Source organism: Rhinatrema bivittatum, chromosome 6, assembly GCF_901001135.1.
Source record: "Rhinatrema bivittatum chromosome 6, aRhiBiv1.1, whole genome shotgun sequence".
Lineage (NCBI taxonomy): Eukaryota > Metazoa > Chordata > Amphibia > Gymnophiona > Rhinatrematidae > Rhinatrema > Rhinatrema bivittatum.
Genome location: NC_042620.1, coordinates 328819929 through 328837372, shown reverse-complemented (window position 1 = coordinate 328837372; position 17444 = coordinate 328819929). Strand labels below are relative to the sequence as shown.

At 44.6% G+C, this 17444-nt stretch overlaps 1 protein-coding gene across 4 annotated transcripts in view; it reads right to left on the bottom strand.

Moving 5' to 3' along the window:
• ABCB7 (ATP binding cassette subfamily B member 7) overlaps window positions 1-17444 on the bottom strand; it is a 169065-nt gene that overhangs the window by 92879 nt on the left and 58742 nt on the right. For all 4 annotated transcript variants that reach the window (XR_003857574.1, XM_029607661.1, XM_029607662.1 and 1 more), the window contains one exon: window positions 10419-10538. Coding sequence is in view for 3 of the 4 variants with exons in the window: in XM_029607661.1 (XP_029463521.1) it covers window positions 10419-10538 (120 nt within the window). In the remaining variant the exon portion in view is untranslated. The remainder of the gene's footprint in view (window positions 1-10418; window positions 10539-17444) is intronic.

Below are 17444 nucleotides of genomic sequence, written 5' to 3'. Positions count from 1 at the left end.
GCTTAATTGTGCATTGAGTGAAAAAGAATTTTCTCTGATTAGTCTTAAATGTGCTACTTGCTAACTTCATGGAATGCCCCCTAGTCCTATTATCCGTGTTGTTGGAGCTCACCAGTAAATTCCAAGTACAGCTGACCCATCACATCACCATGAGTTGAAAGACCTAGTCTGCCAACTCCTACTCTCCTGGATCCAAAACCTGTCTGCTGAAGAAATCTACCTTTACACTGTCCTTCCTGGCAATGTGTGAGGTGGATATATCCTGGAGATGTTATTCTACCCACACCATGAGTGCATCTACCTCCACCAACACCTGTTGGCTTCTGGTTCTGCCTTGATGATTGAAGTAGACCACTGTCGTGGAATCCTCTAACAAGAAACTCTAGCATCTGAGATGGCTGTAAATTGCTCATGGCCAAGTTCACAACCCAACCCAGCTCCTGAAGCAAGGAGATTATCTGGCAAGATGCCAAGTGAATCATCTGCATTTTTGGCCTGAAATCAACCAGTAGTCCAGATACAGATGGACCAGAATGCCCCCTCCTTGCACGGAGACGCAGCTACCACCACCATGACCTTTATCAAAGGTCTTGGGTGCAAGTAGCCAGCCCGAAGGGCTTAAAATTGATGAAGAAATCCAAAAATGATGAAGCGTAGGTGAAAGAAAACTTATAGACAGGCATCCGTCAGGTCGAGAGACATGAGAAATTCCCCTGTTTGTACTGCCATTATTACGAAATGTAAAGATTCCATTCTAAAATGAGTCACATGCAAATGCTGATTGACTCTTTAGATCAGGATGGGCTGAAAGGACCTCTCTGCCTTCTTGAGAATGACAAAATAAATGGAATAGCATCCATATTTTCTTGCTATCTGAAATAGGAATTACATCCTTCATATCCAACAGCCTCCTTAACATAGCCTCCACTGCCACTCTCTTCTGTAGAGAGTTGCTTGGAGATACCATAAATGCATCTAGAGGAATTCAGAGAAATTCTAGAGCATAGCTGTCCCTTACCATTTTCAGGACCCACTGGTCCACTGTAATCTGGGCCCACCTTTGATAAAAATGAGACTCCTGCCTATCTCCTGATCCAGTAGATGAATCCTCAACATCTTTGTTATGAAAATAAGAGGTGCTCAGACTCCAGAGCCAACATCCTTACAAGGCTTCTTAGACTTCAAGTTCATTGCCATGGCCTCAAAAGCCGTTTAAGGATAGCTTCAATCCTCCTATCCTGAGCATCTTTTACAGCTGTCCCTTCTTCCACCGGGATGGTAGTTCACTTGGTAACAGCGCATAGCAAGTCATGCACCTTCGGAAATCACAACTGTTCCTTTGCTTTTGGATCCAAGGGGGTACAAACCTGCTAAAGTGCCCCCCGCTTTTAAAACTTGCCTCAAGGTGTTCCACTTAAGGTCAATTAACTCGAATTGAATGCAGGAGAGGAAATAAACAGGACACTTTGCATAAAGTGACAAATATGGGATCTTTCTTTTGTAAGCTAATAGCATCACTCCCATTCACACCAAGCGTCTTTAGGATTTAAGTCAGACTCGGCAACCTATCTTTCTGAAAAAGAAAGGAGTAGAGTTCGATGTGGCTCCAAATCAGGTGTAATTTCTCCCTATTCTAGAGGGGAGAAAACCAAGTCCCCATCTGAGACATCTGTCATATCATGATCCACATCCTCCCTGCGATGTCTGCCTGCAGTGGCTGACAAGTGGGAGTCCCGAGCACATGACCCCTTAAGTAGGATGCTTTGCTGCTTCCACTGGGTTCCCTGCAGAAAAGTCTGCAGGCCCTGGAAAAATTCCATCCAGGAGGAGGATGGATCCATACCAGGGCACATAGGCCCAAACCTGGCACTCTGTGACCCATCTCTCTGGACTGCCTCTGCCATCTGGAACAAGAGGGGAGGGGAACTGTCCACTGTCCCCCCTCCTGCCACACTCCCCTCCAGAGCCACCAAAGGCTGAGGAGATGTCCCAACGTCAGCAAAATCTGTAAGAGCTAAATCACTTTAAACATCTAAACAGTGCTGACACAAGCATAGAGCGTGATGGCTGGATTGCCATTATATGGAAAGCCTCACACATAGCAAGGGGCTTAGACTTTTGTCTCTGACACCACAGTTTTCCTGCACCCCAGCGCCCAGGTGTACTTCCACAAATACATGCTAAAATCTAGGCCATGGCCTATGTGCGCGCCCATGTCAGGACTCTGCCTCACGGCAACAATGCATGCACGTGCCTAAGCACGCAGGGAAAAAACCCTCCACCATGGCTTACCACACGGTTGACTGAACAGAGCTTGAGAAGTGGGGTATCTAGCTAGCCCAAAGCTTCTCAACCCTACTGAGCCTGAGCTGCCTCCACTCTACACTAACTTCCTACAGAAGTGAAAGGGAAGGGGGGGTGGTAAGAGAGGAAAAATGCTGAGGGAAGGAGGACCTGGTAAGGGGAAAAAAAAAAAAATCAATGACTGATTCATAAGGCCATTTACAACCAAAACATGCAATGGTTTCCCGAGCACCTGTATTTCCAAAAAACAAACCGTCCAATCAGATCTCAACATAAGGCCAGACTACCGATCCTTTCTCCTAAACTACCCAAACTTACATCCACAAAAAAACGTTCCCTCATTGTAGCAGGAACCAAAATGTGGAACAGTATGCCCTCTGATCTGCGCCAAGAACCCTGCCACCGAAAATTTAAGCAGAACTTAAAAACTTGGCTGTTTCGAAAGGCCTTCCTCTGCTAGATGTAAATTATGCAATTACATACTTCGCTTCTCAACTAACTCTTGATTCTTGTATACTGCCTTACCTTTCCCACCTACTCCCATTCCTCTCATTACTCATATATATTTGATATGTATACTTCTAGTTTTGCTGTTAATTTAGCACATTACTTATTCCTCTGATGTTTATTGTAAAGCCTTTGGCTGAATTACTGTTTGCTGTAAACCGAGGTGATGTGTATTACGTTCCGCGGTATATAAAAAACTATAAATAAATAAATAAATGTTTATTCCTATCATAGATTTGGCACTCTTTACCCAGAAGCCTGGGACTGGAGTGATAGCATATCTAAGATACAATGGAGGCCCAAACAAAAACACTTTATGTACAGTATGCATTCACATTATGCCTGGGTCTGATAAGTATTAGAAAAGGGCTGGCTAACCACAAACAGGGGCCAGCTCTAGGCTAACTGGCACCTGCCTCCTCCCCCCTTCAGGGATGGCAGGCTCTGGCCCAGAACTCTATTCTCCAACACAGTATCCCTCTTTTTTCCTCTCCTACCCTGTATCCCCTTCTTTATCCCACACCCTTTGCCCAGTACCATTATCTCCTCTCTTTTTCCCCCTCTGCCTGCATGATGTGAAAGGGGAGGGCGGAGAGGGAGACAGCATAGTGGCACCCCCTCATCCTGTCCAGCCACCAACAGGCCCGATTTTCAGGATATATTTGTATACAAAAGAGAGTGTGCATGCAAATCTCTCATATGCACATTTATTGTGGATATCCTGAAAACCAGACCTGCTTGTGGTTCTCTTCAGTATCAGTTGGCCACGCCTGTGCTAGAAAGCCTATTTCTATTGGTAGCAATATAGCACCTGTGCCCCAATGTATATCCCAGAATGAGTTTTAATGATAGCATCCCACAGAGATTTTGTGAACCCCTCGAGGGTTGCGAAACAGGTCATCTTTTCTAATGAATATGCAAAAAGAGATGTGCATGCTCACTGCCTCAACTGTTTGCAGCCCTACCTAATGTGTACTTATTAGGAACAGCCTGAAACCCTGATCCATTTGTGGCCCTTGGAAGTGAAGAAGTCTGATCTAGAAGGAGTGAGTCACTCTTGAGTTGGAGGTTTAGTATGTGAGCAATCACGAGGAGTGCAACTGAGACTCCACTGGAAGAATGGTCAGAGAGGAAGCCAAACTCCTGGAGAAGAGTCAAACTCTTAGGAGGAGTATCGAAACCCTCCTGTGAGAGTTTCCAGTCCATAAGGATAATTTTAACAGTGAGCAAAAGGGAAAAACTCCTAACACATCCATGTTTTAAGGAAACCCTGGATAGTACTTTCTAAGAAAGAAAAGTGTTCAGCAGAGAGTGAGTCAGTAGAGCCTTTCCTTGGGTAAGCTGGGGAGAAGCCCCATGCTTTAGCTTTACTGTGTGTGTAGCATATCTGAAGTTTGGGTAAAATGTAGCAATAATTTAAATAATGGATTGAGATCCAGGATCCCAAAGCTCAACGTTAAACTTATAATGGCTGAAAGGTTTCAAGGAGGAAAGAATCTGTGAAGTCTGTGAACCAAAAAAATGGAACGTTGAAGTGGAACTCCCTATGCCAGGGATGGTCAACTCCAATCTTCAAGAGTCACAAACACATGATTTTCAGGATATCTACAATTTATTTATAAAATTTATAAACTGCAAACAATAAATACATTGGTGTACAAAAATACTAAGATATAACAAAAACCAGTACAACAGACATTGACAATAACTAAATAAATAAAAATATGTATTTTGCCCATGGTATCAAACAGAATCAATTGTTACCAAATGCTTCAATGAAGAGAAGCCTCATGAATATTTATGAGAGAGATTTCCATGCACTGCCTCCATTGTATGCAAATATATGTCATGCATATTCATGGTGGATATGCTGAAAATCGGTCCTATTTGTGGCTCTTGAAGACCAAAGTTGGCCATTCCTGCATTATGCTCAAAGATCAACAAGTCCTGCGTACATTCAAATGTGCCTTGGAGCGGCTTGCACCTATTTTGCTTGTAAATAAAATTCAAACCAGTTGAGACCACAACTATTAGAGTCGTATGCTATTTAGGTCTTGACCAACATAAAATGTGACCAGAGAGAGGATTTGGGCACCCTCGCATTTGAGTGCTTTCACCCGGGATCCATTATATCATCTGATTGATCAGTCTTTAAGAACTCTACTGTCATTCAGGTCTTCCCTCTGACTACACAATTACAATTTTAAAGGACAAATATCACTAATCCAGAGAGTGCTGGCAACCCAATGGCTGTAGTGTATAACTCTTATACAGTATACACATTACACACAGAAGAAAGTCCATCAGTATCAGGAAGCTGCAGCAGTGGCATAGCAAGGGTGGGCTATGGCCCACCCACCTTACACTCAGGCCCACCCAATTTCTATTGCTATTAAGTTTCCCCACACTGAAGGGCCAATAGCAAGCAGCCAGCACTCATATAACGCGAGCTTCTTCCTGCAACAGCAGAAGAATAAGAAGGCTGTCGGCAGCAGTTAAAATCTGTGCCAGGAACTGGAGAGAGAGCATCATCATGGTCTAGGCCAGGGGGGCAGGGACAAGTTCTCCCCGCATACGCGTTTTGGTTCTGTGACCAATGAAGGGAAGTTTCTTGTTCTGGAGGCCGTGATTGGTGAGGTGTGGCCTCGTGCCAGCCAGCCAATCAAAGAAAGGAAACAGCAGACTAGAGCTGCCTTGTGAGGCTCCCCGACGCTGCCCTACTCCATCTCTCATTCGCTGGCAATGCTCCTCCTCTCATGAGGCTTCGCCATGCTTGCAGCTAGAGTGGAAGAACTGTAGGGGTCTGGGTTCCTCTCCCTGCATGGCACCCACTCTCCTGCAGAAGCCCTGCCACCAGAGGGGCAGCTTGGTGCCTCCCTGAAGTAGCAGCAGAGCCCCAAGTCCCGGGCTACCTTTAGGCGAGGAGCAGGAGCTGGCTGTGTGTACGATGGGGGGATGGGATTGCATCTATGCACGATGAGAGGCAGCGATGGGCTGTTGATTATTTTTCTAGGGAGTCTACTCTAGCCAGTTGTGCCCATCCTCCCCACTGGTGGAGAAACAATTGATTGATCTGCATAAAAAATAGTGTGTCTGGGGTTTGGAGGTTGGTGTTTTTTCCCCCCATTACACTTTAAAACAATATTGTACAAAATGGCTTTTGGGAACTAAGGTGGCAGCTCCACAGCGGTGAATGAGTTTGGGGGTTCCAGGAGCATAGAAACAGAAATGACGGCAGAAGATGACCAAACGGCCCATCCAGTCTGCCCAGCAAGTTCGCATTTCTTTTTTTCTCTCACATACTTGTCTGTTATACATGGCTCTTAGTATCCTTTTGGTTCTATTTTCCTTCCACACCCACCATTAATGTAGAGAGCAGTGTTCGAACTGCATCTAAATGAAATATCTTGCTGCAATAAGCAAGCTACACCCATGCTTATTTGTTTACCCAGACTATGTAATTCAGACCTTGTTGGTTGTTGTCTGTATATAGATCCACTTTTCTTCATTCCCCCTGCTGTTGAAGCAGAGAGTTATGCTGGATATGCATTGAAAGTGGATTATCAGACTTTCTCCCCTGCCACTGAAGCAGAGAGCTATGCTGGATATGCGTCTAGTTTTTTTTTTGGGGGGGGGGGGGGGGGAGACATGTGAGGCTGTGGAGAATGAAAGTAATGAGAGGGGGTGAAAGTGAGATTGTTTGGGACAGGGGCAGGATATAGAGTATGAGACACCCCCATGCCCCTCCTTTTCCCTGGCATTCTTATACCTCATCCTGCCCACTAAGCTGGTGGAGGAATATGTGGCTGTGTGGCTGGGGGATCGGCAAGAATAAGCATGAAGATGTGAGAGATGAGTGTGAGGCTGTAGAAGCTGGGGTTGGGGGTCCAGAGAAGATTAGTGTGAGGCTATAGTGATGGGTGTCTGAGGTGTGCGAGTATAAGGCTATGGGAATGAGAGATACTGATAGTGGGGATTAAAGTGAGACTGTTTGGGATGGGCACAGGGGAAAGGGAATAATACTCTAATCTCCCATAACATGCACATTTTTCTCTCATGCATATTCATTGTGGATATCCTGGTTGGGAGTCCTCTAGGATAGGTTTGAGAACCTCTATTCTAGGGCAGTGGTTCTCACTCTTTCATGTCTACTGTACTCCTTTCAAGAGTTTGAGATGTCTTGGGTATCCCAGGGTCACAAATTAAAAATTTACAGCAAATACTATAGCTCAGGGGTGACCAACTACAGTCCTTGAGAGCCACAAACAGGCCAGGTTTTCAGGATATCTGCAATGAACATGCATGAGATTTGCATACAATTGAGGCAGGGCATGCAAATTTCTATCATGCATATTAATTGTAGATATCCTGAAAATCAGGCCTGTTCATAGCTCTCGAGGACTGGATTTGGCCACCCCTTCTATAGCCCTTATTCAAACGATGACTTCAGTGTTAACATGCCAAAAACACTTGCCATTACGCACAACAAAGCTCTGGAATTTGTTGCCAGAGGATGTGGTTAGTGCAGTTAGTGTAGCTGGGTTCAAAAAAGGTTTGGATAAGTTCTTGGAGGAGAAGTCCATTAACGGCTATTAATCAAGTTTACTTAGGGAATAGCCACTGCTATTAATTGCATCAGTAGCATGGGATCTTCTTAGTGTTTGGGTAAATGCCAGGTTCTTGTAGCCTGGTTTGGACTCTGTTGGAAACAGGATGCTGGGCTTGATGGACCCTTGGTCGGACCCAGCATGGCAAGTTCTTATGTAGGTCTCTTCATTAATAAAGCGTGCTTTGATACCCTCCCGTCTTCCCAATTTGCTCTCTCTCCCACTGCCACCGAGGAATAGCAGCAAAACCACCCCCACAAGTAGCACAACTCAGGAGAGGCAGCAGGTACCACAGGGTTCATTGAAAACTCTGCATGTCCTGCCTCCACAGTTGTCTTTGATCCTTCCCAGTTAAGAAAAGCTGTCCAGGGCATGTTGCATTATTTGCAGTGCTGCTTTTTCATAGATAAGATTATTGCTGTACGGGTCCAGGGAATTAATGGTGTTTACTGTAACTGGTTTACTACATCATTGTGAAAGTAATCATCATTAAAATATAACTACCATGTCTCCGACCTGTGTGCATAGTGCCCGTCCCTGTTAATCTCGGGCCCCGCCAAAAAAATCAATTCTGGCTATGCCACTGAGTTGCAGATGCAGGGGTTGCTAGTATTTCAAAAGTTATTTTTCAGGAGAAAATCTTTATCCCACTTCTTCACACTTAGATGCCTCAAGCAGCTGGATAACCAATCCCATCACCTGCAGTTTGACAGGAAGGTAATATTGATGCAATACTTGGATGCCTTCCCGAGGGTAATTAATGCTGTGTGCAAAGCCAGCTTAGAAGATGCAGCAGATGTAATACAGATATTTAAGTAGGAAAGTGAGAACCGCCTACGGACAAATGAAAACAGCTGTTGTCCCAGACACATGTGAAAAAGGAAAGAGGAGAAACCTTTCGGACACCTAAGAAAAATACAGGCACCATCATGATCCAAAATATTCAAATTAATCTGCCTTTCTACAGCTCAGAACATGATTAAGTCGTATGCCTTAACATAGAGTCTGCCAAAAGCCACGGATGAAACAGCAACTGATATGTTTATTTTTAAACAGTTTTTATAGTCTGCTTTTCCCTAGAAGACCAAAGCAGATTACAATAGTAAAACAGATATAAAACAAGCCTACTCTTATATTAACAAAACATTAGTTAAACACACAGCATATATTTCAAATCAAATAAATCAGCCCCAAGAGGTAAGCACCCAAAATGATAGCACTGATGGTGCTCATAACCCTACAGATCTCAGAAATATCAAATGTAAAGGAAGGCTTGTTTGAAAAAAAAAACAAAAACAAACAAAATCCAGTATTTAATGGTCTTTCCAAAAGGTTGCAGTGCTCGTTCCACAAAAGTCTCCCTCAGTAGAACATTCCATCACCTGGGAGAAATCCCAGAAAAGGATTTACTGTATTTTCCACGAGGATTTCCATTTCCATATGCATACAGAGGGGCCGTATCAATTGAAAAGGTTAATTATGACTTTGAAAATGCTTTTACTCATTGTATAACTGGGAGCCAGTGGAGCTCTGCTCCATCTGTGCCACTGATAAGCATTGCTCTATGATTAAGAAACACAGCGACATGTGCTAAGCGCCTGCTCCTTACTGAAGTGTACATATAGGGCCAAGCAGGGAGGCACCTAAAATACAGTTCACATTGTCAGGCTGGTGACGCGGCAGCCTCCTAACTCCCAGTGCGGTGCCCAGGATGCCTCTTGCAACAGCCAGCCCTGTGTCCAAGTCTCTCTCACCAGGAAAGGACCGCCTCCTTCCTTGTGCTTCACCCCCCTTCATGTCTCCTTTTGGTTTTCATTAAAGCATGTCTGCTTGATTTTTTTTTTGTGTATTACCAAACAAATATTTTACCTAACTGGGTTCTGACACTCACGTCCTTGTTCTCTCATCTCCTAGGTAAGACATTCCCAGCACCTCTGGCTTTCTCCCTTGCGGTGGATCACACGGTAGCGTTCTCTTCTTTTTGTAGTGTACCTACTCTTGCAGTTGAAACATTTTTGGTCATTCGGTTCGTGGTGCTGTGCCTCTTCCTCCTGCGGTGGGCTGGGGGTCAGCATGGAACAGCCATTTCCTGTCAACATGAGAGGGGATATTCCCCGCAGCATATTGCCCAGGACTAATTACTGTTCGTGCTGGAAAGGAAGCGCTCTCTGCTCCCCTGTTGGTGGTCAGCAGAGGCAGGGGCATTTGCTAGCATGGGCGCCTGGCTCCTGCCTCAGTCGTTTCTCACCAGCAGTAGAAATCAACTCTGAGTCAAGCAGGCAAGAATATTGTTCACTCTCTCTACGTCTTAAAACACATTCCCAAAAAAACAGAACTACATAAGAACGTGCCATACTGGGTCAGAGCAAGGGTCCATCAAGCCCAGCATCCTGTTTCCAACAGTGGCCAATCCAGGCTACAAATACCTGGCAATTACCCAAACATTACATAGATCCCAAACTACTATTCCTTATTAATTACCGTCATAGCAGTTTATGGAATTAACCTGTAGGAACTTATGCAAACCTTTTTTAAACCCAGTTACACTAAGTGCTGTAACCACATCCTCCGGCAATGAATTCCAGAGCTTAACTATGCGCTGAATGAAAAAGAATTTACTTTAATTTGTTTTAAATGAGCTACTTGCTAACTTCATGGACTGCCCCCTGGTCCTTCTATTATCTGAGAGAGTAAATAACCGATTCACATTAACTTGTTCAAGTCCTTTCATGATTTTGTAGACCTCTATCATATCCCTTCTCAGTCATTTCTTCTCCAAACTGAACAGTCCTATCTTCTTTAGCCTTTCCTCAGAGGGCAGCAGTACCAACTACCAGGAGTATCACCATTTAAAGAGGTAATTTTAATATCAGGTCTTTTCATCGTGGATTGTTTCACTGGTGGCACTCACACATTCAGCAGTGGAAGCCAACCGGTTATCTTGCAACACAGCAATCAACCTGCTGCCAACCCATCTACCACTCAGTATGCCATGCTTACCTTAGCGCCAGCCAAGAGCCCAAGGGATATCGCTACTCTAGCTCGTAGATCTGGCCGGTCCTTGGGCCAAACATAAGTTAACATTGCCTTCAATATCTTCCGAGAATCTATATCTTTCAACTGAAAGGAAGAAAATAATTGCAATTAAAACATAAAAACCATGCACAAAACATACTCCCAAGCAGAATGGTAAAGAGAAGTCTTAGGTTAGGGCCTCAACCATGGCTGAGTGGCAAATGTTGTGGATGAGAGCCCAGTTTAATGCCCAGATCTAGCTCCTGTCCTTGGGCTGCCAGGGGATGCTGTGGGGAGAACACTCACAGTCTTTACCAGCACTCAGACGGCAATACATGCTGGCTAGACTCGGGGAGCCACGGTTGGTGGTCCCTGGTCAAGGACTTTCTCTGCAATGGACGGGTGAGGGGTTAATAAACGCTGGGCAGTTGTAAAGGAAGGCTCTTGCTGCCACAGCTCAAATGGAAGGTGGCTTGGACTGAACTGGAAGCCCAAAGCAGCAGGAGGAAAGTGCAGCTTAAAAAAAAAAAAAACACACAGTTCATTCACATTAAAAACAACCCACAAGGAAGATTTGCCATTCCCAGTTCAAAATGCATATCTGAACAAACATCTCACAGTCACCCTGGGCCAACTGATGTCGTCACTTCTGAGCAAGGTTTCAGTTTTTTTATTGGGTCGGAAGGGGGGACAGCATTACAATACAATTAAATGGGAACTGTGCTTTTCCTGCATTTCTATTCTAGGAACGAGGCTGGAGGCACGGCTCACCAAAGCAACACGCTTCAGTACAACACACACACACGCACAGAGAAGCAGTTAACATCTTCCTTGACAAAAAGACGGCAGGAACAACCGATAGATAACATGTTACTACAAAGAAGTGCAATACCAAGAGAAACGAGGACTCTCTTACACATGGCAAGGGAGTCATTCTAGGAGACATTGGCAAGTATTCACCAAGACACTGAACCAACCCAATGCATATGCATTGAGGATTTACTGGAAACCTGGAAGAGAGAACAAGGCAGAAATGTGTGTGTGTGTGTGAGTGAGAGAGAGTGAGAGAGAGTGAGAGAGAGTGAGAGAGAGTGAGAGAGAGTGAGAGAGAGTGAGAGAGTGTGAGAGAGAGTGAGAGAGAGTGAGAGAGAGTGAGAGAGAGTGAGAGAGAGTGTGTGGCGGTGACAGAACAGAAGTGTGCACACTTAAGGAGGTTTGGAAAGATGGAATCAAATGACAGACATCTTTCCATCAAGTGTATGAGCTATTGCTTCCACTGCAATCATCAATCTATAAGTAATTGATAAAGCAATCTACACCCAAGATTCTGGAAATGAGATATTGGAGGCGACGTTACAGCTCTTTTGAGCTTCCATGCCTCTTTTTTTTTTATTGCTAAGCAGATGTTTTATAAATACAGAATTGAAAAGTGTAAAGTCCAATTCCACAGGTTAAAAGATCCATTCTTAATTTCAAAATATTTGAATCAATAGTTATTTTATGTACGGATTCAGAAATGCATGCAAACTTTCAACCAGCAACAGCAAATCATGCGTAATGCCACTCTAAAAGAGGAGGAAATAACCAGTCACTGTGTGCGGACAGGCTGCAGGTAATACTAAGGCACCCACTGTGATCTATTAAGCAATGCCTGAACCTATAAACAATGGGACCTCACAGGTCCAACTGTGCTGTCCATCAGCAGCCTGCAATGTGCCCTATACATGAGGTGTTGGATCACTTCTTAAACAGACCAGAACTAAAATCATCCTCTCAAAGTTCCTAGCATTCATTCTATATAATTTATGGTTACAGAGGAACAGAAGCAGCTCAATTAAACATATACTTAGCTAATATTATTAACAGGAATGGGCATGTAGCAAATCCATTATCAACGCTGGCCGTTTAACCTGCTCAGAAGGCTGAACACGATAGATAAGGTAACACAAACCTGGGGGGGCCCGCTGACCTTAGCGTGCGTTTTTTCCTGTGGAAATCTAACCCTGGTATTTAACAGGATTTTTCCACGAAAACACATGCTACAACGTGGATTAAAACCCGTGCTAGGATTAGTGTGTACATGCAAATCTCGTGTAAATGAGCTCATTAGCTATCACTCTGCAATGCAGGCAGGAATGTTAAATGGCTGCTCTGCTGCATTTTTTTTTTTTTAAACCTCGTGAAATTTAATTCCTGGGTCAGAGCAGAAGTTAAAACTCCACCACGGGATTCAGCTGCAGATCAGAAGCCTGGCGGCCTTTGCTCCCCAGACTGTAATGAGGGAAAATTAGTTAAACCAGGGCTGAATTGCTTGAACCAGTTGATCAGATCTGTGTCACTTTGCATCCTGTAAAAATCTCATGGTTTCTAGAAAGCCAGAGGTATGGATGTGACATCCAGCTTCCAATCAGGCATTAGAAGCAGCCCTGGCACAAACTCCGATCCCCCTCTGTGCCACACGCTGTGGTCAGTAAAGTCCTTAAAGGAGGTGCAGTCACCCTCCAGCTCTATTCATGTGCCCGCTGAAGGGCAGTGCCCCAGTGCAAAGCATAAGAACAATGCGTCAATATGAGAGGAAGGTGGAGCACCACAGGGCTAACCTTCGCTCAGAGGGCTTGTTTTAAAGATTTCTCCTCAGCACTGCTCTCACAAAAACATTCATCCCCTCCACAATCTAATACAACTTTCGATTGCCCCTCCCACTCACAAACTCAGACTTAAGCAAAAGTTTTTACTGCAAATTTGCAGCTTAATGGGATGTAAATGGCATACAAGTTTAAAAAAAAAACAAACAAATATTTCTTTTTTTTTTTTAAACTTGAGCCATTTGCACAGATCCCAGGGAACTGGTTCCTACCAAGTAAAACATGGACTAAAATTCAGCTCCAATTTTAGCGATAGTTTTTATTATAACATCAGCCCCATGACTTGTTAAAGCAGCAGCCACACACGTGTGATTGTTTAAGAAACATTTGTGTGGCTGCTGCTTTAACAAGTCATGGGGCTGATTTTATAAAAACTAGCACTAAAATTGGAGCTGAATTTTAGTCCACACACCTCCTTTTGGTTAATTTTTTTTTTGGGTCCTAGATTCTTGGAGTATAAGATGGGCCGTCTGTTTCAGAAGATCTCCTTCATTGGGCTACACGATGCAGTAATGGGCATTCAAAGAAAGCACCACAGAAACTCAACTTGCCTGGTGCAAGAATGAGAACAGCTTACTGGGAGGAGCTTTCAAAGCTACCCCCAGATATTTCCTCCCCAGTGACTTAAAATTCAGAATGTTAAGAGAAAGTCCTGTTACTTTCCTTAGAACTTACTATGCATGAACCAGAAATATGGAGAAATCTGCCCAAGCCTATCAACTAACAGGCTCCTTGTACGGTGCTCAGGACTAATCATTGCACTTACCAATCCACTACAAAAAATGAGCGCAGGAGGCTTGTGTTTCCAAAAAAAAATAGCAGTTTTGCTTCTATTAAAGTGCTGTAGCATTCATATTGGAAAACCGAAAGTTTCATAGACGGACGCCCCAACACCACAGCCTACACCTTTTCAGCATCCAGATCAGAAATACGTAGGGGCCTTCATTTTCAGTTTCAACCGACTGATACCTATAAAATTCCAGGATTTTTCCCAAAAGCGATAACCGGGTTAAACCGATTTTCACCCTAATTTTAGACTGACTAAAGAGCAGTAGATGGAGCGTCTCAAATCCTCCAGCAACTGCGGGCCAAAGCCCCTACAGCCCTTCAAGTCCCACCCACCACCAGTGAAAGCGCTCGCTCTCCAGTGTCGCTGGTGTGCCTCCCCTCCCCCTAAGCGGCCAAAGTGCCTGCTGCTTGCTGCCACCGACGCAGCTTCTGAAGTGGGCCCTGCTTGCCAGAAGCACCATCCATCGGGCTTCCCTGGACCCACACAAACATCAAAGGTAGATATTTTTATTTATATTTTTTTTTTTTAAACACGCGGGCATCCATGCGCATGGTTTCCGGCGAGCGCACATGGACGCATCGATTTTACAACGTGGGCGCCGCCGCGTGCACGTTATAAAATCCGGTGCTCGTGCGAGCTTTTTTTTTTTTATATCAGCATGCACATGTGCGCACGGGTGACCAGTCACACGCGTGGGGGGGGGGGGGGGGATTTTCTAAAAATACACGTGGCGACACGAGTAGGCCTTTCCCAGTTCGCTCCAATTAAGGAGCGGACTGGGAGGGAACTTCCCTATCCCCCTACCTACTCTTCCTACCTCGTCCCCATCTCTTTCCCGACCCCTCACCCCCTACCTAGCCCAAATTTTTTTGTTTTATGACTTACTGCTCCTTCCAAGCAGAAGTAGCTTCGGCACGCCAGCTGGCTGCTGGCACGCGCTTCCCTGGGACAGGGCCTAATGGCCGCGGTTCTGGTCAGCCCCCACCGCCCCCCCAGCCTGCCCCTTTTCAATGGCCCGGCCTTTCTGCGCATACTGGGAGATGTGTGGTGGCTGCGTTATTTCTTTAATGTGCCCGGTGTGCGCATGGCCCGGCCACGTGCGTATCCACCGGCTTTTTAAAATTCAGGCTTAAGTGCAGAGCTGCACAGCATAAGAGCCTCAGTAACATGCTGCTGAAGAGAAGACTGGGGGACACCATTAGTAAGGAGGAAGGCTACTGCAGTCTGGAGGTGGGGAGGGAAGAGGGAGAGAAAGGGGCATGCTAGAGGATGGGAGAAGAGGGGTGCTGCTGAGTGTGCGTGCGAAAGTCTACTTAATCTTGTTTTATTGTCCCGGCTAATGTCCATCAAAATAAACTCCGATATCTACCCAGAAAATGAGTCACATTTTTCTACTGATTTTCTTCTTGTAATAAAGCCTGATAAATTCCCAGGAAAGATTAAAAAAAATGAAAACCAAAAATGAGGGTCCCTAGAAATATGTTAGGTGTTCTTTCCCATTTTCCTTCAGGGACTCTGGTGTGTTTAATAGACAAAGGGGACCTGGAGGGAGAGGAAGTGACGTCACGCCTAGAGGTGGCCACCTGAATTGGGGAGCTCCAGCTCTATGGATTAAATATTAGAAATGTAAAGTAGATTAGAACCAGCAGCAAGGGTTATTTCATTGCGAAACAGCTGCAGACATCATATTAAAAAGGGCAGTTGATGCAAACTATTAGCCTCAAAGAAGGCCTTTGATTCAGCCAAAGTTGGCCTAATACACCTGAGCAGGTCATAAGGCATGGGAACAAGCCTCTCGATTCTGAGGCGGAAAGCACTGATGGCAATAAGAGCAGCAGGAGGAATCAGGACATTACTTGGGCAGAGTTAAAGTAGTTTCCAAATTTGAAATGTTATATTATGAATATAAAAATGAACTTACGGAGGTGATGGCAGACCTGAAGAGCGAGTCATGGAGATTGGGAGTTGACTTGACACTAAGCAGCGATCAGGGGACTACGAGGGATGTCGGGAGGAAGTGAGAGCACATACGTCTGCTCTGAAGAGCTCTCAGGCTGAATTTTTTTTTAAGTTTGAAGACCTGGAAAACACAGGTCACAGCGGAGCAGCTAGAGACTTGGAGGTCTTCTCAAAACTAGCGAATTTGAAGACCCTTTCTCAGTGACGCGAAAGCGAGCAAGGCCTTGTTGGATGATAATGCTGCTGAGATAATGAAGCAGAAGCCCATATTTACACTGAAAGGGCTCACAGGACCTTGGGACCTCAATGGGGAAATCTTCCCAGAGACATCGCCGTATGCTTCTGAGATTATGCAGGCAAGATGCAAAGGTACCTTTCTTTGGGAGGGCTATAAACTGTCCATCTACAGCAACCTGGCACAGTCAACCTTACGACATGAAGGAGAACTGCAAGAGATCACATACCATTGGCCGTTTCCCTTTGGCTTGCTATTTACTGTGAATGGCACAAAGGAAAGTGCAAAGAGGAAGCCATAACATCGATGCAAAAGGCGACTCAGGAGGTGGCCGAAGGCACCAACAGATCGGTGGAGTGGCAGTGTATACCGGCTGCGAAGCCTTCTACTAAAAAGTTGACAATGTGTTACATCTTCAGCAAGGACGCTGGCAAATTCTCTCTTCTTTCACTCATTTGCTACAGCTGAGATAAAGCCTGGTTCAATATTTACAGCTAGTTGTAGTTGGGGGGCCACGGAAATAATGTTACTCTTATCTGGGGGCTTTGTCCTGAAGTAAGAGCTCTGGGGCCCTTTTTGGTTTATGTTTTATATGAACATTTGGGATCCAGCTGAGGAGTGCAGTTATTCTTCCTTAGGCTGTCTTGTTCTGGAGGAGATAACTACAGAACTTCGAGGGAGGGAGGTGGGAGGGGAAGTGAGAAACTGGGAAAATTGGGATGTGGGGACATTGAGAGAAGATTTTCTGGCAATTAGTGAGCATAAGGAGAGTGGGGAAGGAAGAGGGGGCGAGATATCAGTGGTTGATCTCCTACCAAGTCTGGATACATAAGGTTAAAGTTGAGTAAGGGAATTGTATTTTTAAATATCCAAGAGTTAAATATTCCTATTAAACAATGGCTGATATTTAAGGAACTGTGCAGGCTAAAAGGCAGATTTTGCCTTTCTACAAAAATCCCACTTTAGGAAACAAGATTAAAAACTCCTCTGGAATAAAGGATTATGAGCAAACAATCCTGGTTTCTAATCATCAAAATAAAAAAAAGATGTGAGAGATGGGGATCTTGCTCCATAAATCAGTACAATTTTGTATTATAGATGTGAAAAAGATAGAGAAAACAGATTTATATTCCTAAAATGTTGAGATCAGGGGGGTGGTTGTAACATTAGCTAATTTATATGCACCTAATTTGGATCAGGGGAATTTATTTGAAGTCCTTACTGAATTATTAGTGGGCTTTGCAAAGGGTCCCCCTAATTTTAGGAGAAGATTTTAATTTAACTATTCGCCCTGTGTTGAATAATTCAAGGCGCTCTCACCTCTCTCAGCACTTACCGGAAGAAACTAGTCCTTATGATGTCTGCAGAGCTTCTCTTTTGAC